The sequence below is a fragment of the Drosophila serrata genome, unplaced genomic scaffold (assembly GCF_035046125.1).
Source record: "Drosophila serrata isolate PLE 108 unplaced genomic scaffold, ASM3504612v1 contig_275, whole genome shotgun sequence".
Classification (NCBI taxonomy): Eukaryota; Metazoa; Arthropoda; class Insecta; order Diptera; family Drosophilidae; genus Drosophila; species Drosophila serrata.
In genome coordinates this window covers 3,986,967-4,008,618 of record NW_028257173.1, presented here as the reverse complement: position 1 = coordinate 4,008,618, position 21,652 = coordinate 3,986,967, and the positions used below count along the sequence as shown (strand labels likewise).

General features: G+C 37.9%; 1 protein-coding gene and 1 long non-coding RNA gene across 3 annotated transcripts in view; one reads left to right on the top strand and one right to left on the bottom strand.

The window, feature by feature from the left end:
- The window catches only part of LOC147643420 (uncharacterized), a 123,184-nt gene that overhangs the window by 77,254 nt on the left and 24,278 nt on the right, over window positions 1-21,652 (bottom strand). The window lies entirely within an intron of this gene.
- sob (sister of odd and bowl) lies at window positions 1,854-4,791 on the top strand. Its single transcript, XM_086834859.1, has 2 exons — window positions 1,854-3,910; window positions 4,060-4,791. The coding sequence occupies exons 1-2, from the start codon at window positions 2,454-2,456 to the stop codon at window positions 4,475-4,477; spliced, it is 1,875 nt and encodes a 624-aa protein (XP_086690985.1). The 5' UTR covers window positions 1,854-2,453; the 3' UTR covers window positions 4,478-4,791.

The following is a 21,652-nucleotide window of genomic DNA, read 5'->3' as shown; positions in this document are numbered from 1 at the left end:
GGCAATGCTGATCTTTTGATGGGCGCCGCCATTCAGGATGATCCTCGGATCAACACAGAAATGATGATCATCATCAGTATCATCTCCTCAGTCTTAAGATTCACTAAGCGACATAATTGCTACCGTGAGACTGAAGAAGACTCGACTTGAGAGAATTGCAGACTCCTGGACTCATTAAATGCCAGCGATCCTAATGCGCTCCAATCAAACACACACGAAACGAGCATATGACATGTTTGTGGATTATTAATCATGATAATATCTGTATAAATGGTAGAAAACACAGCGAGTCTCGGCGGCACAAATTGCAATTTAATGCAAAAATAAATTGCACTTGGAGCCTGGCACTGGAGATGGAGATGGAGTTGAAGTTGGTGTTTCTTTTTTTTCTTCTGGACTCGACAGCCAACCAACCGGCAGCCGGAGCGATGGCAGCTCCCATGATTATTGGTCATTTACTTGGGCCGTTTAGCGCATTAAAATCGCAATTTCTTGGGGATTTTTTTTTGCTCTGCGTTTCTTTTCTGCATACGGAATATAAGGAAATGTAATTGACAGTCCGAGTCCTATGATTGTGCTTCGAATTGTGATTGGGTTTTGTACTTCTTCTGGCTGCCTCACTCTCTCTCACCGTTTCTTCTGGTGGATTTCTTCTTGTGAATAGCGTGCGAGGAGAATCATTTCAATCATCAGGCTTTAGCTTCGGGCTGAAGAAATCAACGCGTTGACTAATGGCCACAATTTGCAAATGCTAGCACAGGTTCATGCACTCAGCGAAAATCTGGCTTATTATGGAAAGAAATCAGGTTAAGGAGGGAGAAATTCCCAGAACCTCTGACAAGGTGTTTTTTGTTCTCCCATTTAAGATCGTAAATATTTAATAGATTCAGCCATTGTTCCATATTTACTGGGAATTTTTACGGCTTTCTTTTATGGGGGCGGAAAAAAACAGCTGGTTTTTTATCATTCAATCGCAATCCTTTGGTTTTACTTTCTTGCTCTTTTAAGATCGCCGATCATATTTTATTCTTGAGAATTCCATTTTCATGGTTTCGATTTATAAAACGTTTTAACATATTAAATTTCTGCAATTTTATCATTATTAACTTCAAAGCGGTTGCCACCAGATACCGAAATTAACACTTGAGAATTATAGCAAACTAAACTGTTACTATAAACTGTGATTTCTTTAATTTTGTTATATTTTTCTCCCTTAGTAACCGTTTCCAAAATTCCGCTAAAAAAAATGCCCAAGGTTATCAGTACCTTGAAGTGCGAAAGTGCCATGAAAAGCTCCCCAAAAAAAGTCTTCTCAATTTCCTAGGAAGAATCATAAACAATTGCTTGCAAAATTATAAAAAATAAATATAAACGTAAATAATCAAACTACAGGCAGAGCGAGAAGGCAACCTAAGGGAGAGCCTGAGAGCGAGAGGGAGAAACAGCCAACATGAGCGGGTAAGAAAGAGAGGTAATGAGTTGGGCAATTGGAAGAAAAGGAGAACACCCACTCAAAAATCAGAAAAGACAGCGCCACAAAACCGGTTCTCTCTCTTTCTACCACTTTAGCTCGCTCTCTCCCTCTCTTTTTGGCCTAAACTTGTGTGCGTGAGTGGGAGACTAAAGGTGCTCAAGAGATCACACTGTAAACGTGTTTGCACCTGGCTCTAATACTCTCCCTCTCCGAACGCTCTTTGTAGACAGTGATTTCACCGTTGATCTCTCCGTATTTCTCTCTCTTTTTTTGGTATTGATAGATAGAGAGAGGGAGAGAGAACTACTAGTGAGAGAGAGTCACAGTGATCAACAAGTGAGCGCAGGTCCGCGATCCGTTCGCAGAGCAATGGACTTTTAGTTATTCCGTGATCTTTTACCAATATTGTGTGCAGCGACGGCTGATTCGACGTCAGGAGAACAAGAAGAAGCATCCAGAGAAAATAAACAAAAAACAATAGTTACTGTGTACACCAGTATGCGTGTGTCTGTGTGTGTGATTGTTAATTCCGGAAGTTGTGATTAAGCGGAAACGGAAATCATTATTAAGAACTCTCCTATAATACAGAACCGTTTCGATAAAGATTTTTCGCTTAATTATTCGCGTGTGCCTGTTACACTAAAAATAAACGAAAAAGCGTGCCTTTTAATTTTTGAACTCGATTGCATTTTGCTGCTCTGCTCGTTTTCGTTTCTCGATTTTTTTCGCCAACGTCAAATTCGATTTTTATGACTTTTGAAAGCGTGACTAAGACGTGATTTATGATGGCGTGTGGTTTTTAATATTCATGCGGACGCGCTGCTGCACGGGACCACTGCGTAGGTGCGCCAAACAATAAAAAAAAGAGCAAGAAAAGAAAAGGAAAAAGCAAACGCAGCCCCTGAAGGCTTTTTTGCGAGGAGTAGGAGACGATTCCCTGGTATCCAGCTGTGTGCGTGGATCTCAACGTTTTTTTTTTATGGAGGCAGTTAAGCATTTGAGTGCTGCCGCTGCCACAGCAAGTTGCAACAACATGCCGGTGACCAGCACAGCCACCGAGATAGCAGAGGCGCTAGGCGGCGATACCGAAGGCAGTTCAGCGGCAACAACAGCAACAAGCAGCGGAGCAATATCAATAAAGCAACAAAGCAGCAGCAATAGCAACATCAGCAACAATTGCAGCAGCAAGTCTAGCAACATAGCAGCAGGAACCTCAGCAACACACAAGGCGACACTCTCAAAAGGCGACAGCAGCAGCAACAAGTGCAGCAGCACCATCAGCAGCAGCAACACTAACAGCAACAGTAAGACCACAAGCAACGCAGCAATGGCAGCTGCAACAGCAACAGCAGCAGCCGCTACTAATGATCTTGCAGCAGCTGCTGCGGTCGTGTTGTCGCTGCAAGGAACTATGGTCAGTAGTCTGCAGCAAGCGGCTCTGTTGCCGGCAAACTCTGCAGCAGCAGCAGCCCTTAACCTACAAGCCTTGGAGTCCTATTTGGCATTGCAGCGTCTAACAGGGAAATCGGATGTATTTCGGTTTAACAACAGCAACAATAGCAGCAGCAACAGCAGCAGTAGCAACAATACCAACAACAATACGACCTGCAACAGCAATGAGACAGAGACACTGCCTTCGTCACTGATAGATATAGCCAATATAGAACTGAAATCGAGCTGTTCTTCGAGTTCTTCGGGGGAAAATGCTTCAGGAACTGGCACCAGCGGAGGAGGAGGAGGATGTGGGGGAACAACATCAGCAGCAGCAGCAGCAAGCTCACCCTGCAGCAACACTAGCTCCAACAGCAACTCCCACTCTAATTCCCATTCAAACTCACACTCCAACTCCCACTCCTCCTCCAGCACAACCACAACCAAGTGCCACTTGCCTTTGCCCTCGATAGGCACTGTTAGTGCCGCCGTTGCTGCTGCGGCAGCGGCTGCAGCAGCTGCTGCAAGTCAACAGGCGGCGCTTGATTGTGCAACAGCCGCAGAATTGGCAGCGGAATGCGATCTCCCCCTGCTAGATGCTGAGGATGCACTATCCTTTGAGGCTGGAGACCTGGATAGCAGCTATGGCAGCTTCATATTCAATCCCAATGCATTTGGGCAAACGGAAACGGACTCGGCTTTGCATTCACTGCAAGCTACCATGTATCAGGATAAGATGAGTGTCCTAGGCTCGGGTGGAGGAGCAACAGGAGGAGCTGCTGGCTTGGATGAGGCAGCGGGCACCTCGACAACGGCAGCAGCGGCAGCAGCAGCAGCGGCTGCTCAGCGTTCCAAGAAGCAATTCATTTGCAAATTCTGCAATCGACAGTTCACCAAGTCGTATAACCTCCTAATCCATGAGAGAACCCACACGGATGAAAGGCCCTACTCCTGCGATATCTGTGGCAAGGCCTTTCGGCGGCAAGATCATCTCAGGGATCATAGGTAGGTAGTAAAGACTTATTTCTATTTCTAATCTTTGTTAAATATATATTAACCAACATATCTAACGTCTTTATAAGATTGTTATCCTAACTCTTTTAGCTTTAAACTAATGTAGACTCTTTCCCACCTTGTCTCTAATCTTTCGACAGATATATCCACTCTAAAGAGAAACCCTTCAAGTGCGCGGAATGCGGCAAAGGATTCTGTCAATCGCGAACTCTGGCTGTCCACAAGATCCTGCACATGGAGGAATCCCCACACAAGTGTCCCGTCTGCAACCGTTCTTTCAATCAGCGTTCCAATCTTAAGACCCACCTGCTAACCCACACAGACATTAAGCCATATAATTGCTCATCCTGCGGCAAGGTTTTCCGGCGAAATTGCGATCTTCGACGTCATAGTTTAACCCACAATTTGGCTGCCGGAGTGGGTGGTGTTGGTGGTGTTGGCGGTGTGGGTGGAAATCTCAGTGATCTTTTTGGCTCTGGCTCAAGTTCCAGTTCTGATTTAGGACCAACAACAAATCCCACAGGATCCTCTAGAGATTTGGTGGCCGTCAGCGATTGATCTTTTCACTCAAACAAAATCAGAAAATAAAATAAATCTCATATTGCAGCTCTCAAGAATACACGAATCCCTCCTCCTTCACATTTTGTGTCTGATCTGTGTTTTGTAATCTTAAATGTAATTTTATTTACTAATTCACTATTAATTTAGACTAAGTCTTCGTCTTTAGTTAATTAGGTTTAAGTCATGGATATTAGCAGGAAAGTTTGACTTTGTGTAAGGCTCTCGATTAATATATATGTTTAGTGAAGTAAGTAAAATTGTGGACTCTTAAATAAATAATGTCGAATAAATGATACTAGATTAAAAAGGAAGTTATTTAAAAACTTGGTTTTTTATTACTATTAAAGTACGAATCTTGGGAAAAATTACCCCTAACAGGACTTCAAATACACTTCTAAAAACCTCCTCTTTCCCCTTGAAACTCCTCTTAGTTCTTCGAATTGAAAAGAAAAATCCTGAAAAGCATTTTCTAAATTTTCTATCATCATTTAACCTTTTTTTCTCACCCTTTCTCCGGGTCTTGTACTTACACTATTTACACACTTGTCACAAAACTAAAATCAAATATTTGTACTGATGTTTATCATTGCTCAAGTGCCAACACGGGCAATTAATGTACCATTAAAGGTGTACACCGAACGACACCAGTTCCGACAAGCCTTTGACAACAAACATGATGATTGGACAACAATAGTGACTGACTGAGTGAGTGAGGAGGCTAAGACAAAGAAACATCAAGTATTTTCCCATTGATTTTTCTCTTTAGTTTTCCAAAGGGTGTTCTAGATTTTCCAACAAAGACAAATAGTGTTGAACAAGTATGGTGACAAGTGGAGCAGGCAAGAAGACCACCCACTGGGGTAACCTAAATATATAGGAGATATCTTATATATATCAGGAAAAGAGGAGCAACAGCTTTCCCACACAGATAATGCCTGGGGCGTGTCCACTGAAAGACTTTTTGGGGAATCTCTTTATATATATGTATATATATTTTTTTATAGCAAAAAGTGGGCTGTCCTGTCCAAGTATGAGAACAAGGGTGGAGCTGCCACAAAGTTTACAATTTTTATTATCGACTACAAAAAGAAAACGATGCAACGGCGGCGGCGGCGGTGGTCATAACGACACAAACAACACACATGCAGTCCACACACAACACACCCAACACAACAGTCCAGTTCAAAAGCAAACCGCCGACCAGGTCCGATTCCTGGTCATCTTACCCCTTTTTTTTGCTTTTTCCCGAAAAGATCTCGGCGCGTTTGTCAAATCGTTAAACGGATCAATGTAAAGCCGCCTGCAATGTTGTCTTTCCAGCACAGTTTCCTGTGCTTCAACTGCACCAAACCAATTACAACGATCAAACAACAATTATGGATGGAGTCCCGGCCTGAAGTTGGAGTTGGAGTCCCATTCTTGACCAGAGATCTCCGGTGAGCTCGGCTCAGCTCGGTTCTGGTTCGTCCATTCTTTTGGGATCACTCCTCTTGTCTCCTCACCTCTCCTTAGTTGGTTAAACATTTTAAACACGACCTCTGCTTGCTGCTCTCTGCAAATATTTGCGCGGATATTGTTCTATTTCAATGGAACAAGCGTACAGGCGACACTGAGAGAAATGTTATTATGAATAGTTAAGTTTTAAAATTGGTCTAAATTTTCCTAATGTGTTTATGACAACTGTAGGTTTATTTTGATTGATTTAAAATACTTAAATCGTGAGTAAGCTATATAGAAAACTACTCATGTTCTACAGACTTTTAAAAACACTATCAGAAAAATGTATACAACTTAGTGAAACCTTGTAAAATCTTTTCAAAATCAAATGTATTAATTTGGGTATAGAAAAAACATTTACTATTTGAAGTTGTAGAAACTTAAGAAATATTCTTATGCTTAGATCCTCAAACTTTTTATACACCATGTTTTCCGAAGCTTTAAACCCCAAAATATACCTTATATCTCACTTCAAAGCCTTAGCTTGTAGTTCTCAATAATTAAAAAACGTTGTTCAACCTTATTTCTCTTAATGCATTGACATCTCCCATTAGTCCGGTCTTTAAACGGTCTCCAAAGACGACAAGCTCGAGTTGAGAATGAAGCCAAGCTTCGTCGTCTCTGCGAATTGCCAGCAATTTCACACTTTATGCGCGACGGCTTCATTTCCAACACACAGAGTGAGTGTTCCAACGTTGTTCACTCCTTCCACCAACCCCCCTTTTGGGGGATTCTCCTGACCAAATCCCCAACTATATATATCCGTAGCTCATCCTCCCAGGGAAATTCTACCCGGGGGACGGCGCGTGCGGGAACAGCGGATGTTTGAACGCTTTCGACGCCGAGTTTTTTTTTTTGGAGTTTCGAGAGTTTTTACGAACGCAACGCAACCAACGTTTGTCCGTTGTGTATTGATGGGAAAATTATGAAATTCATTGTTTGTGTTTGACTAATAATTATGACAGCAAACGCATTGTCGTCATAAAACCAGCAACGGGTGGGGAGAGGGGGTAGACGGACGGGAAGCGCACTAAATTCGCTTTGAGGTTTCCGCAACGCCCCGAGAGAGGAGACAGGAAAAAAAATAAAGAGGAAACCAACTTCGACTAACTCTAATAAGCCCATCAACAACCAACGACAACAACACATTCCACCTTCGATCTGCAACACTTACAGTAACAACGGGGAACCAGCAAACACTTAGAACAGCGGACAAGTTGCACAGAGAGAAAAGTCTAGTCACAGAATTACTAAATAAATATTGTAAATAAATCTCAAATTATTATAAATACATAATTGCAGCTGATATAGCAAGCGCAACAGACTATAGTATACTATTGAGTACCATGATTTGAAGAAGGATCTTTAACTAGCATGTTGCCAAATTCCTACTTGGGAATTATAAGATCAAAGAAAAGATTTAAATACATTTAATGGTGGATATCCTGATAAAGGATAATTTTCCGGTTATGTTGTTTAACTTTAGGGCATATTTTAACTGATAAATTATATCTATATATATAAATTATATCTCTTTAATTAGGGGGTGTTAATATTATACCTTTAACTATTTTAAGTAACTTTTAGGTATTAAAATAGATTCAAAAATTCTTCAAATAAACATTCTCTTAGTAACAATTATTTAGTTACATTTTTTTAAGGTGTAACAAACACTCGACCATCCAACAATGTTGTTGTCTAGTGTATGTGAGGCGTGGCCGTTCCGAAGATTCTTTGAAGTTGGCTATTGCTTTTGGTCAAGGTGTTGTTGCTCCATGGACAAAAAATAAAAGAAGACGAGGCCGTTGTAGCTAGTTGATGGCCAAGAGAGGGCAAATTTTAAGTTTTATTTTCTCTTTTTTTTAGTTTTTGGTGCGTTGTGAAATTTTGTTGCGTTTCCCGGAACCAACGCAAAAAAAAGCGGAACGTTCTCGTTGTCGTCAGTGTTGTGTTTGCTGGTTGTTTGGCGCTGTCTTTTCGGGGCTGACTGCGAATGTAAATGTCAGAGGGGGCTGGCATTCTGTCGGCCCGGTTTTTGGTTATTTTGGCCATTTGGCCATTTTAACTTTGGCCAGTTAGTTTGTCGGCACCATTTGCTTTATGATTTGATGTATGTCGCTGTCCGTCCGGTCGTAACTATGCCAATAATTTTTGGGGCCCTGGCCATATCGGCACCTCCAATGGGAAACGAATCTGTGTGTTTGCACAACGCTGATCTACGCACCAAGAAAATGCACTGGAAATTAATCTTCTATACTTAAAAAATATATAAAATATATTTCTTAAATTTTATATAGAGAGAAATCTGAACTCTACATAATTTATTGTGTACTTTCCAAAGGTTTTGTAGAGCGGAATATTTGTTCTTAATTTTTATTAAAGATTTAATAGTAAATACAAAATATTTAAAGGTTCAAAAATACCCCTTAAAAATTGTCCTATCCTTAGTAAATAATTGGTATATTTTAAACCTAACTTGATATATTTTTTAGCGTGTAACTCACATATTTTTTGGGGCCAACTGCCGGCGTTCGAGGATTTGAAACGAATATATAGTTTTTGCAGTTTGAGGAGGGTTTTAAAAGATGCGCCAGAACCGAAGGAAACGTAAATTTTCTGGCGGCGTTCTTCTGCCTAATTAGGTGCCATATCGTAAACGGTTTTTTTTTACATATTTCTAGCCGCAGTAAGTCTATGTTTAGGGATAGTTTGTCGACGGAGGAGGACTCAACAAGATATTTAGCATTTTTCCAGCTTAGGAACGCAAGAATGAATGCAAGAGAAATAGCAGAAGAGCATGGTTGTACTTAAATTAAAGAAGAAGGGTTTAACCAACAAAGCAGTTACTAAATAAGTTAAGAAATATTAAAATCAACAAATAAATAGGTCAATGAATATATTCGTAGTTAAGGAAACAAATTTATCAACAAATTAATTGATAGGGAAATCAATTAACCAATAAATTGATAATTCAAAAATTATTCCTTACAGGAAAAATAATAATTAGAAATAATAAACGTTCATCTAAAAGCCTTTCTGTTACTATTAAATAACTATCAAGTTGTCATAAGAATTTAACAAATATTTGAGAGATAAAACCCATTAGAATTGTCAATAGAACCCATTTACCGAGTTCCCAGAATTCCCCCCAAAAAAATTTCCTAATAAAACTCTTCATAATCCCCCAACTTATACCCCATTTAATGTGTGTTAAACCACCCACACCCATGTCATATATAGCAGCTGTCTACCACTAGACACCTTGTCTCCAAAGATCCAAAGGCCACAGGAAAAATAAAAAAAATATATATAAAATTTCTGGAAATGCGCTTCTTTGTGCCAATGTCATCATACAGAAGAAGAAAAGCTGCCGAAAATCGTGCAAGTGAATAGAGAGACCTTGCTTATAAGGTCTCCTCCTCCGGACTTGGAAGCCCTTGGAACATCACAAACTCCTCCGACAAGAGTAGGGACAGAAGTACAGGGGGGAAAACGACGGTGTCCCCAAGTGGTTATTAGATTTTATTGGACGGGACACTTTTGCCGACGACGGTGGAGTTGGGGGAGGCATTTCCACACACAATTCTCCGGCTCTCTAGAGTTCTCTTCTTCTCACGTTGAGGCGGTAGAGTACTGAAGCGTGCATATAAAATGCTTACACTGGGGAAAAAATTATATCAATTTAAGAAATATAACTTGAATTATATTACAGAAATTGAAGGGTATTATTCTGGTTCATAGATAATATTTTTCGAAGCTTAGACACCAATATTTAGACTAAAATCCATAAATTCCTATAGTACTTCATAAAAGCCTAACGCAAAACTAAAGAAATCTTATTTCCATTCATATTTAGGATAATATTTTATCCAAATATGATACTATATAGGTTTTGAATCATTGACTAACATTACTTTATCTTATGTTGCTTTGAATTTAAAGATTTTAAGTTGTTGTGGCACCAAAAATGTATTCAGAATCGTTGATATCCCTTTCAAAAAACCTAATTTTCTTAGGTTTCAAACATATTTTTTAAGGTGCATTTCCCATATGCCAGAACCTATATATAACTCACTGCCCGATGTCGGTTTGTTTGGCTTTTATTGCAGGCCGGGGCGCAAATGCAAACAAAATGCGACAAATGTCGAGTGCACACACATATTTAGAGTTGTAATTGACAGTACCGTACCGAATCCCCCGAGTGCACTGAGGTGGGTCTCTCTGTACTCAATCTCTCTCTCTGGAGTCCGGTAAAGTGTGCACTCACTGTACACTCTGTACATGATCCGTGCTCCAACGAACTCCGAGCTCCGTGCTCAGTATCCCGTATTCCGTATCCGAGTGCTTTGTATTTGCCAACGGCTTGTTTGACAACTCTTGCCGGGCACGTAGCACGGAGCAGTCGCTGGATCGACTTGTGTACTACAACGACGTCACACAGTCGTCAAACAGTGACAGAAAAATGTCATACAATTGGATAAATACACTCGAAAAAAATTATATTGATTTTGTTTAAGATTTTACTAAGGGGAGAAGCATGTTAGGGGATCTTTTGAGACTGTTTCATATCTTTAAAATACGATGCAAGGTTTAAAAAAGTATGCAATGATTTCTTAGGTACTAGCCGGGTATTTCATGAGCGAGGCTTAAGGATTTAGTTATATTTCTTCAACTCCCTAATTCCTCTAAATATATCCCATATCTTCTAGTTTTCAGAGATAATTTTTAACACACTGTTAGGTTCCGGGTATTTCTGGAGCGGATCTTAGGGATTATATTATATTTCTGCCTGTCTTTAACTAACTTTATATCCAAGTGTAGAGAAAACCCCAAAGCTCCCATCTCTCCCCAGAGAGAGAGCGAGTGAAAGAAAGCCCGCCAGATAATGGAGAAGCTTATCTGGACAAACACAAAATTAAGGGAAGGGGGTCGGCTAGTCGGTTATATGACTTGACTGACGACTGATAAGCTTCGGCTGAGCTGCAGGCTAATTGAGTGACGACTACGGTGAGTGCGCGGTTAAATTAAAACGAAATCATTTGCAAGCAAGCACAAACACACCCCTGTAGGAGATCCTCCTTCACTCCCACACCCCCTTTTACACACACACCACCACATTCTGTGTGTACTTTTTTTTTTGTACCACGACTACTTCGTCGGCAGTCGGCGATGATTAGAACCAAAACAATCAAACAAAACACATCAAAGGGTTGCCGGTTGCCGTCAATTTGTCATTAACGTAATATACTTGACAAGAGATTGCTTTGCACGGATATCGCTATTACTATATACTATATATAGGTGAGTGCCAGTACTCGTCGGCCATACCCCTTAATATTTGTCAACAAATACACAGAGTTAAGCGTCGTCTGTCCGAGGTGTTGTAATGCCCGGTACTTTTGAGAATAAGTGTTAGTAATGGGCGGCAGTTGTAAATTTCTGTTTTTTTTTTTTTTTTTTTTTCGAGTGAGAAAATAATGTGACATATTTCTATAGTTTGTTGTAGTTAGTTAATTTCTCGGAGAGATCTGGTGTGTGTACAAATGGATTAGCAATGTGTGGGATTTTTTTCTAACCATGAGTTATTTAGAGTGAAATGGCAGTGGTGAAGGGAATGTTTGATGAGTGATTAATGATGGGCTAGTAGTGTCGGTTTTACAATTGTTTTTAGTTCAGATAACTTTTGGGAATTGCTTAGGGTATCAGCCGTGGGTTTATTCTAATGAAAGGTGTTTTAATTATAACTTAACAAGATTTTTCATTGTTTTCTCTATTTTTTAATAACCAAAATATACTAAGAAAAGGTATTTTTCATACCAAAGACTCTTTAACAGGAAGATGCATAACGATCATACGTAGAAAAGTCAGGTTTTGTTTTAATTTTTCTGTATTTTTTGGAAAAATTAAAAGCAATGATTTATTAATTTTCATTCGAAGATCCCAGTTTCCGTAGCTTTCCCAGTAGATTTAAAATTCGTAAACCCAAATCTAATTTTATTATTATAATTATTATTAAATTAGGCAAGTTTTACCGTTTCAACATTCATTAATTTGCTAATTTTGTACTAAAAAAGTCTTATATACTCATATACCTTTTGAATGGTTTAATATTTTCTAAGAAAGTGTATATAAATATATGTATATTTTTCTAACCTTAACTTTCACAAATGCCACACACCCATTTCTCATTACCAAGTTCCTTCAATTCAAGCCTCAATCCGAGCAGAACATTCACCGATCGAATCCATGTTGACAACTCCTTCACTCTTTTTTCGCTCTCTAAAGCCGACAGTTGTGACATGATGGCGCTCACTTTATGGTTAATTAGGTTGAGTCCCTGTCGAACGATTACGACACCCAATAACCACGTAAGCTTCATATGGATAGCTAGATAAATAAATCTCGGAGAGGAGCTGGGAAATATGATGATGAAGAGGAGAAGGCCTGAGGCGACCAAACACTACGCCATTTGCCCATTTCAATTCATCATTCAGGTCGGATATAAATGTATATAAATCTCTAAGCCGATGCAAAAGGGTAGATTAACTGAGAGCTGGAGATATATAGAAACACTGGGAAAAAAAGGGAATATGAAACAGAATTTCTGCCAAATTTAAAATTAAATGTAATACGAAATCCTTACAACCTTAAGACCATTTTAATCATTACAAAAAGGGTAGTTTGAGCTGATACCTTTTAAACATACGATTTCAAAATGTCAACATTGTTTAAAATATAAATTAAAGCTTTAAACTTCAATCTATTTATAGTTTCTAGTTCTAGTTTCTACTTTATATAAGAACATAAATATTTGAAACCTGTTCTTGTACTAAACTAAACTAAACTACTCAATTACTACTCATTTTCTTTATGTGTTTACTAGAGATAATAAAAGGGATATATACCATATATTTCCTTCATTTTTACAAAACCCAACAGATGCAACAAAAAGACAGACGAAGACCAGTCAGTCGACCAAATTATGGTTAGGTAAGCCGTTTTTTGCCTTCAAAGATCAGCGATGCATATAACCAAGTATTATCCGGCCGGCAGCCGTTGTCCAAAAGTCTGGAATCCGGAATCCGGAACCCAATACCCGGTGTGGTAACCCCGAACAACCGTTTTCGGAACCCTTCAGGCTACTCCTGCTGCTGCCGATGACAGTCCATGGGACATACTTTAAAGTGCTCATTTCACGCTTATCGGACAAGTTTTATGGGAAGCCAACCCCTATATCACATATATCCTCTTCCTATTGTCATTGTTTATTAGCTTAATAATTTGTACCCACTTCGGCACCCCATTTTCATCAGTAGAGAAATACCCTCTCCCCTATCTCTTTTACTAATTTTCCGGAGGGGTTGTTTAATGATGATCTCCGGTTTGTAGAGAGAGGGCGTGGCACTTGGGTGTAGATTACCAGCGAAAACAGTTGCTTACTAATGGAGGGTTTCGTTATAATAATAAACCGAGGGTTGTATTTTTATTCATGGCCACCATGCTGCGATAATTGAATCAACAATGGAGGCGGTTACAAGCGAGACTTGATGGGTGATTTTCATCGCCAGGTCACCAATGAAGTTTTGAAAATGATACATATCACAGCTTTTTTATCTTCCAAAACGGGCCAAAAAACGGGGGCGTTGTCTCGTCTTGATATGAATCTTTGACTTTGAGTGAATTTTTCTAGGGCTTTTCTCTTCATTTTTGCATATCTAAAATGGAAATCTTGGCTGACTTTTTCCTAGGGGGAGGATATAACCTTTAGAAAATCTTTTGATCTAGATGGGATAATCGGTGTTGTTGAAATATTTAGCAATTTAGCAAGAAAATTGGAGACTTTTAATGGAAAATATTTAACTTGGTAAAGATATCTCAAGATAATTTACTGCTAAGATAATTCTTAGGAGTCTAGAATATTCAAATACTTCGATTTATATGATGTACATTTTCATATGCAATTTTTGGCTCTTATTTTGGTATATATAGCTGTTATTTCACATTTTTTATTGCCGAAAAATATAAGTTCCAAAATTTTTTAGCACAAAACAAAACCCCCTCTTTGCCATAATTAATTTGTTCAATTTAAAACCCAAAAACCCAAGAAGAACCAACTAAGAAGAAACCAGGAGAAGCGTGAAATACTTTGTATTTCCACTTGGTGACAACACCTCCTCCTTCTCCAAGCTTCTGATTCTGATACCGATTTGGAATCCAAAAAGAACCCGATTTCTCGATCTCTTCCCACCCTGATTGATGGTCCCAACACGCGACTTCTTTGTACTAATAAATTCCCAGCAAAATTCAGACAAAATTCCAGAGTCTACCAGGGAGATAAGGTCAACACCGAGAGACTGAAAAGAAAGACAGTCTTCCAAGACAGTGTTTGTGTGTGTGGGGAAAGAATGATCATCAATGGATTGAAAGCGGGGCTACAGCATCTTCCGGTTGGGACATTTTTTGTTGTTTTTTGACAGTATTCTTGGTCAGCCATAAATAAGCATACAATAATTTTCGGTTTTGTTGGAGTGTAAACAAATTAGAAATTGACCACACTTCTTCCTTGGCATGCCAATGTGTGTGTGCTCGTGTGTGTGTTTACTTAACCACTGATAACAAAGTTGAAACAATAAACATTTTTCTCGCACAACAAAACACACAAATCCACTTAGCCACGCGCGTAGAAAGAAAGCCACCGAAGACATCAGAGAGACCACCAAGAGGCCCAAAAACACAAAAAAAAAAACAGGCATCCCAAAAGGCCAGAGAGAGAAATATATATGTATACATATATAAAGAAAAATTCCACATGATTGTGTGGTTGCGTTGGTGGTTCCACTGGCGTCATATAACCAATGCGAAACAGACGGCAATTTATTGATGAGTTTATTGCAACCACTTGAGCGAAGGAGGAGCGGAGGAGATGAGGAGCCTGCACAGAATGATGCTCGATGATGTCTATGTCGTCGCATCTCAGCATCATCATCAGTTGATTCTTTGTCTTCACTCCCAGATCCAGGGCCAAAGGCGACGGCGATGGCGGGGAGACACAATTTGTAAATTTTCGTTTTATGACAACGCGCGCCACGTAAAATAAAACCATCTGCGGTGTCTTCGTGTGTCGCCGAGCCCAACACTCAAAGAAAAATCTAATAGGTATTAGTAGAATTTAGAGAAATTAGAAGAAGACAATGTTGCCAAGACTTCTATAATTTCGTTGATTACCAAAGAGATTCAAAACAAGACAAGAATCAAGCTTTAGTGTTCTATATAATTGATCAATTTTTGAAGGTACGTGAAACGTTGTGCTTTTTGCTACAAGGTTTTATGATATTCCTTAAAAAATATAAGGCTATAAGGTTTCAAAAAATTCTTTATAGGATAAACCACAAATAAATATAAAAGAATTTGAATTTATATAATTTAAAACAAAGCTACTGTCTAACCTTGTTTAAATTTTAAATATTCAAGATACGAAAGACGTTGTGCTTTTAACAAAAGACCTTAGTCCTTAAAGTTTGTGCTATAAAAAAATGTTTGGAAAATATCTATTTTCAAAACTTTTGAAGAAAAAGAAGGGTAACTTTAAAAAATTATGAATTTTTTTTATAAATCTTCAAGGTATCTAAGATACTGTGCTTTTTGTTACACGGTTCAAAGGCACTTATTCAGGAATATACCTTAGGGAAAGCTATAAAAATATATAATCTTTTAACATCACACTAAATAAGCAATATAAAATCTAAATTATATTTTATATATCTTATTACGCTTTTCAAAAAATTTAAATTAATTAAAATTAAGAAAACCAAAATGTATTATTGACATTTTTTGAATGTATCCAATATCCACAACATTTTCTTCTCAGTATAACCCAAAACTTCAACCAAAAACCCATGAGAAGAAGAAAACAAAAATGCTAATTTAAAAAATTATGAGTTTCGTTCGCTTTTGGTCACACCTTAAAAATGTTAACTTGATTTTTTTTTAGCTGAAACTGAAGCTGAAGCTGATCAGAGACTCTTGACTCTTGGCGGGTGTTGTTGTTAGCCACATGTTTTATTTGTTGTTATTTCTGGGGAAGATCTCTTGGCGTATACGGTAGGTCCAGGCTCTAACTGTTATTTATCGTTAGACAAGACAAGCGGCAAGCTGCCGCTGTATTTTTGTTGAGAAACGCGTCAGTTGAATACCGAAAAACAACGAGGTGATATTTATAACGAATATTTATGGTGCGAGTCGAAATTTGTTTTGTCTGTGACGACGACGAGGTTATAACAAAAAAAATCTAGAAAAAAATATAACCAAAGCAAACAAAATATTAATGAATCCACTCTCAAAAGAAGAAGCCAAAAATCAAATATATATATTTACAGTACAAAGAATAATATAGAGAGGTTGAATAGAGGCTTAGCCGTTGGCTCTGACTTAAATATGAATTATCTCTTTATTAAGTCTGTGATTTAATTCAATTTTCTGGGTGCATATATCAAATTCACGCAAAGCTGTTTATTAAGTGAGTGAACATATTAATTTTATTTCTAGTTTAAGAGTTATTACAATGTTTTAAAGGGGAGCATATTTATTAAACATAAAATTTGTGGAAAACTAAAAACTTTTTAAATACAACTTAGTAGATTTTTTTGTCATAATTTAAGTCAAAAGCTTGTAAAGATGTAAAGGAGTCATTTCCGACCCTATAAATCATATATATTCTTGATCAGCATCAATAGGCAAATCTTTCTAAGCATGTAGAAAAAATTATATATTTTTGCCAATTTTTTCAAATTTTTATAAGGGGTTAAAATTGGCAAAAAATTTCAGTTTTTTACATTTTAAATAAAGTATGCAGATTTATTATCCTAATAAAAACTTGGGACAGCTTTCCGAATTAAAATTAAGGCATTTTTGGCTTAGCTATGAGATTTTTAAACTTTGATTTGAGTCATTTCCGACCCCATAAATTATATTAATTCTTAATCAACATCAACAGCCAAATCGATCTAGCTATGTCCGGCAAGAATAATTTTTTTTCGAAATTTAAAAAAAAATTTACATCGTTAAAATATTTTAAAATTGATCAACATTTTTAATTTTTTTACATTTTATATTGAGTATGCAGTATTATTAACCTATAAAAAACTAACAAAGAAAAGCTTTCGGAATCCAAATTAAGGCATATTCTGCTAAGTTATATGATTTTTAAACTTAGATTTGCTTAACTTATTACCATACAAAAATATCAATTAATATCGATCCAAAGAATGCAAAATTTAAAGCTTAATTATGATAGATTTCAAGCTTCATAAAGTTTCCTTTCTCATTTCTTACAATTTTTAACAATTTAAATAATATAAAATCCCTCTAGGAAACCATATGCTTAAACCCTTTGAAACTCCAGAATATTTCCATGAATGGGCGGCGCTCAGAGCAAATGTTGAGTAAGTGTTAAAGGCGAATAATTTTTTAGTACTGTGCCATAACGTTCCCCCTTTCCCAAGTTTTTTTGACCTGCTCTTTTTTATTTTTCCCTCAAAAAAAAAAAAAAAAAAACAAGTAAATATGATTTAACTAAATTATTACCCGAAGCACACCTTAAAGTAATACAAAAGGCAACACCAAGCGAAACCACCAGCCAGACAGCCGGCGAGCAACAACAATAAAGGAAACGCTTAATTCTGCATTGTCTTTATTTGTTCGAACTTCGAAGGGAAACCAAAAAAAAAAAAGCTAAAACCGAACCTAAACGTAGCACAGAGATGCACCTTCCAAGCTGCAAACACCGAAACCAAAACTTTAAACCAAAAAAGCCAACGGAAAAACGGTCTCAAAAAAATCGAGCGAGGAGGAGGGAGTGGCCCCCACAGTCATCATCATAGGTTTCGCTGGGTATTCTGCGCTTCTTTCCTGCTGCTGCTGCTGCTCGTGGGTGGGTATCATACATTTGAGCAGAACGCCCCTCCATCGCCGGATCCTGGTCCATGAGCAGCCGGAGTGAGTCTGGGGCCGCTCGCTGGGTTCAGCTTATTTTTTTCTCTGACTTTATTTTTAAGTATTTTTATTTTGGAGGAGCAGGCAAAACGCATCACCATCACAATGTGCCATCAATAAGTGGTAACAGCGTGTGTTGTGGTCCCCATACCTCGTCTTGGAAAGGTTTAGAAAAAGGTATGCATGGGATAGTAACAGTAACAGAGGTTGCTTTTCTAATAACTATAGATTACATAGGATGGTGAAGTTGAGAATTCAAAAAAAGGTAGATACTGCCTTAGAAATATTATATAAGGTTTATAGAACTCAGTTCTAGATTGCCTTTATATTAAAAATAATTCTTCAAATTCTGAAATTCAAGTTTGTAAAATAAAAATTGGTAAAGATATTTTTATTATTTCCTAAAATTACCAAGGTAGAGAATTGGAAGGAAAAAACCGGCAACTATAGAAGAAAAGATTCAATAAATATAATAATAAATACTTCTTAAATGTACTCAGAAACTTTCTTAGATTTTTCGAGATTTTCTTAAAAAATCTTGATTTAATAAAGAGAGAATCTAGAAAGATTTTTTGGGGTTTTCTTAAAAAAATTTGATTAAATAAGGAGAGAGGTTTCAAAGAAAACATGATACTCAATAAACAAAATTTTGAATTCTTAAAGAACCTAAGGTTTTTTAAATTAAAAAGATAATTTTACACAGAAGAATTTGTAGAAGATACATCTTAACTTAAACTCTCTTAAATAAAAAGTATAAAGTTTTTACCAATCATCTAATAAACCACAAAAATTCCGGAAATATGTGCAAAAAATTCTCCTAAGCCCCCCTCTTGAGTCATCACCCCTTTCAATGGGTATTCCTTGACTCCATCACCTGCCATCATCCCATAACCTAGTCGTACGTACCGTACATCTGTTGTTTTGGTCTTTAGTGGTGGCGCATACCCAAAGATCTTTTCGGTTCATTCGTGAGCGGAACGTCCATCAATGTGGCAATACTCTGGCGCTGCTGCCATTGCGAACTCCGACGACGAAGACGACGACGACGATCATAACTTGAAGTTCAATCGCAATGCCGCGGGCCATTTGCCGAGCCTTAGTGCCAAAGCCAAAGCCCCAAAAGCAGTTGCCGTCCCCACCGACTCGAAAAAGCCCAGAAAAAGCGAAAGAAACGCTGGGGAAGATGAGGCCACGCGAGGTACCAGAGAATCAATCGCCCACGTTTATGAATTGCTGCGGCGCCGAAAACGAGAGGCGGCTTCAGGGAACGGGAAAAAGGGGAAACCACCGGCAATGTGCAACATTTTAGCTGTCCACTGGGCTCAGTCGTCTTTTTATTTTATTTTTTGCCTTTGTTTAAAGCCCATCCACCGTGTGCCTTGCAACCACAAAACGTCGCCACTTGCGCCTCATAAAAATCGACGAAAAAAATAACCACAACGTAAAAAAAAAAGGAAATATAAAGCCGAACCAGAAAAAAAGAATGGAGCAATGGGAAAATAAGGGCTAGGCACACGCGCCATCCCAAAAGACTTTTCCCTTTGGCACTGAAAGAAATTAAGAGCTTAAAATACTCATTCAAAACGAGATTCAGAAGCTATGAATATTATAAATAATTTATAGAAAATAACATAATTTCCTACTCTAGATTTAAAAAATCTAAAGGTTTAAAGCTTCCTTTGAAATACTGTTTAGATGACTCTTGAAAAGTATAAGTAAAATTAAACTCCCTTCAAATCCTTTATAAGTTCCTTTAAAAATCTTAAATCTCTCCAGATTTTCTTCCTGTGTTCCTTAATTTTTTTTTTTGTTGTACTCTTCCTCATTTTTGGATTGGAGCTGAGCTGAGCTCCAAGAGACTGCACCTCATGCACCTCGTGCACCATGGGGCTAGGTTAAAGCCACAGCCCAAGCCCAGCGCCACCTACGCTCGGGTTCGCTTGACGGCGGCTCTGGAGAGAGATGATGATGGTGATGCATCCCATCCTGGTTCCGATTCTCGATTCTCCAAGTCTTCTAGTAAAGGTGCATGCGACAAATATTTCAACACACACACACGTTGAACACTACGTTCTCGCTATTCTAATAGACCGATTTGTCAGGGATCAGATTACATGCCTGCTGACGCCCACATCCGGTGGAGGTCCGTCTCTTGGCCAGATCTGACTGCAGTTAGCCGCCAAGTGTTGAATGAATGTTAGAGCTTGAGACTGTGAATGAACATATTTCATGAAAAGCTCAAGAAGATGCCGCAACGGGGGAGTTTTCCACAACAAGAAAACAAAAATGGTTGAGAAAATTTCATTACAAAAAAGTGCTGCAGGGAAGGAGAGGAAAGCGTTAAAGAACTATTCTATTATGGTGGGAAATTTATGATTTTTGTGAAAAAGGAAAATTTTTGAAGAATATTGTTACTGAAGCCAGAAAATTTTTCAACAATGTTATTTTGTAATTATAACAATTTAAATGTGTGAAAAATTTATTTACAACTTCTGTTTAGACTTTTTTGCAATCAATTAATTTCAGTGTATTATACAATAATTCAAGAGCTTGAAACGTCTGAAGAAGTCATTTCCAACCCTATAAATCATATATATTCTTGATCAGCATCAACAGCCGAGTCGATCTAGCAGTCTCCGGAAGAAATAAAAATTTCAAAATTTTTTTAAATTTTTTAAGGGGTTATATCATTAAAATTGTCAAAAAAAAAATGTCAAAAAAATAAAAAAAAAAATTAATGTTTTAAATTGAGTATAAAGATTTATAAAACTTATAAAAACTAACATAGGAAAGTTTTCCGAATTAAAATTAAGGCTTTTTTGGCTTATTTATGAGATTTTTTATCTTTGATTTGTTTATAAAATTGTCATATAAAAACATAGATAAATGCCAATTCGAAGAATACGAATATTTGAAGCTTAGTTATGCCTAATTTCTGATTTGATCTTATAACTTGATTAAAAACTTCGAAGGTATAAAACCTTCACTTTCGCTAAGATAGTTTCCTTTCTAGCGTGTTATATTTTCTCCAAAAATTAGTCCCTTTCCTTAGTATAATCGCTCCCTAAGGCACCTCTTTCCTATACTTCCCTTACCATCTTTAAGGCTACCACAAAACTGACCACCTCCCTTGGCGCATTGTTTATGGTTAATCTTTATCAATTTAAAGAAATATCTTTGTTTCGACATTTGCACATAAACAGCGTTAAGAAAAAAGGCCTGATTTGAAGGGCAAAAACTGCTGCTGGCTGACCAATCCAATTGCCATCGCCATACCAAACCCAAATCCCGTGTCCAGAGTGGCGTCTCTCCAACGGAAGCAAAACCACAGGGGGTGGGCGTGGTGGCCGCATCTTCGTCGTCGTTGTCTGGATTTTGCCCCTCTTCTTGGGACACTGGGAAACAAACACCTTCATATAAATATTATTTTGTTGGATCCCCTGAGCTGACAACAAGAAGCACCAAAAAATACAAAAAGCACAATTTTAATGAGAATATATTTTTTGGTTAAGCGACCTCAACATTGTTCTGTGCCAAAAGCCAAGGAGGAACGGAAATAATATTCCGTGAATTATGAAAAGTAGGAGGTGGGATCCAAGCCGAAGCCCCAAAGAAAATGTCGTTCACACAGCGTGAAATGTTTTTGAAACTGCCATCACCAGGAGAAGAGGCACCAGAGAACTC

Excerpts from the sequence above, each read along its gene's own strand:
- sob (XM_086834859.1), top strand. The coding sequence starts at position 2,454 with ATGGAGGCAGTTAAGCATTTGAGTGCTGCCGCTGCCACAGCAAGTTGC. Across the intron at positions 3,911-4,059 it reads GATCATCTCAGGGATCATAG|ATATATCCACTCTAAAGAGA; the intron begins GTAGGTAGTAAA and ends ATCTTTCGACAG.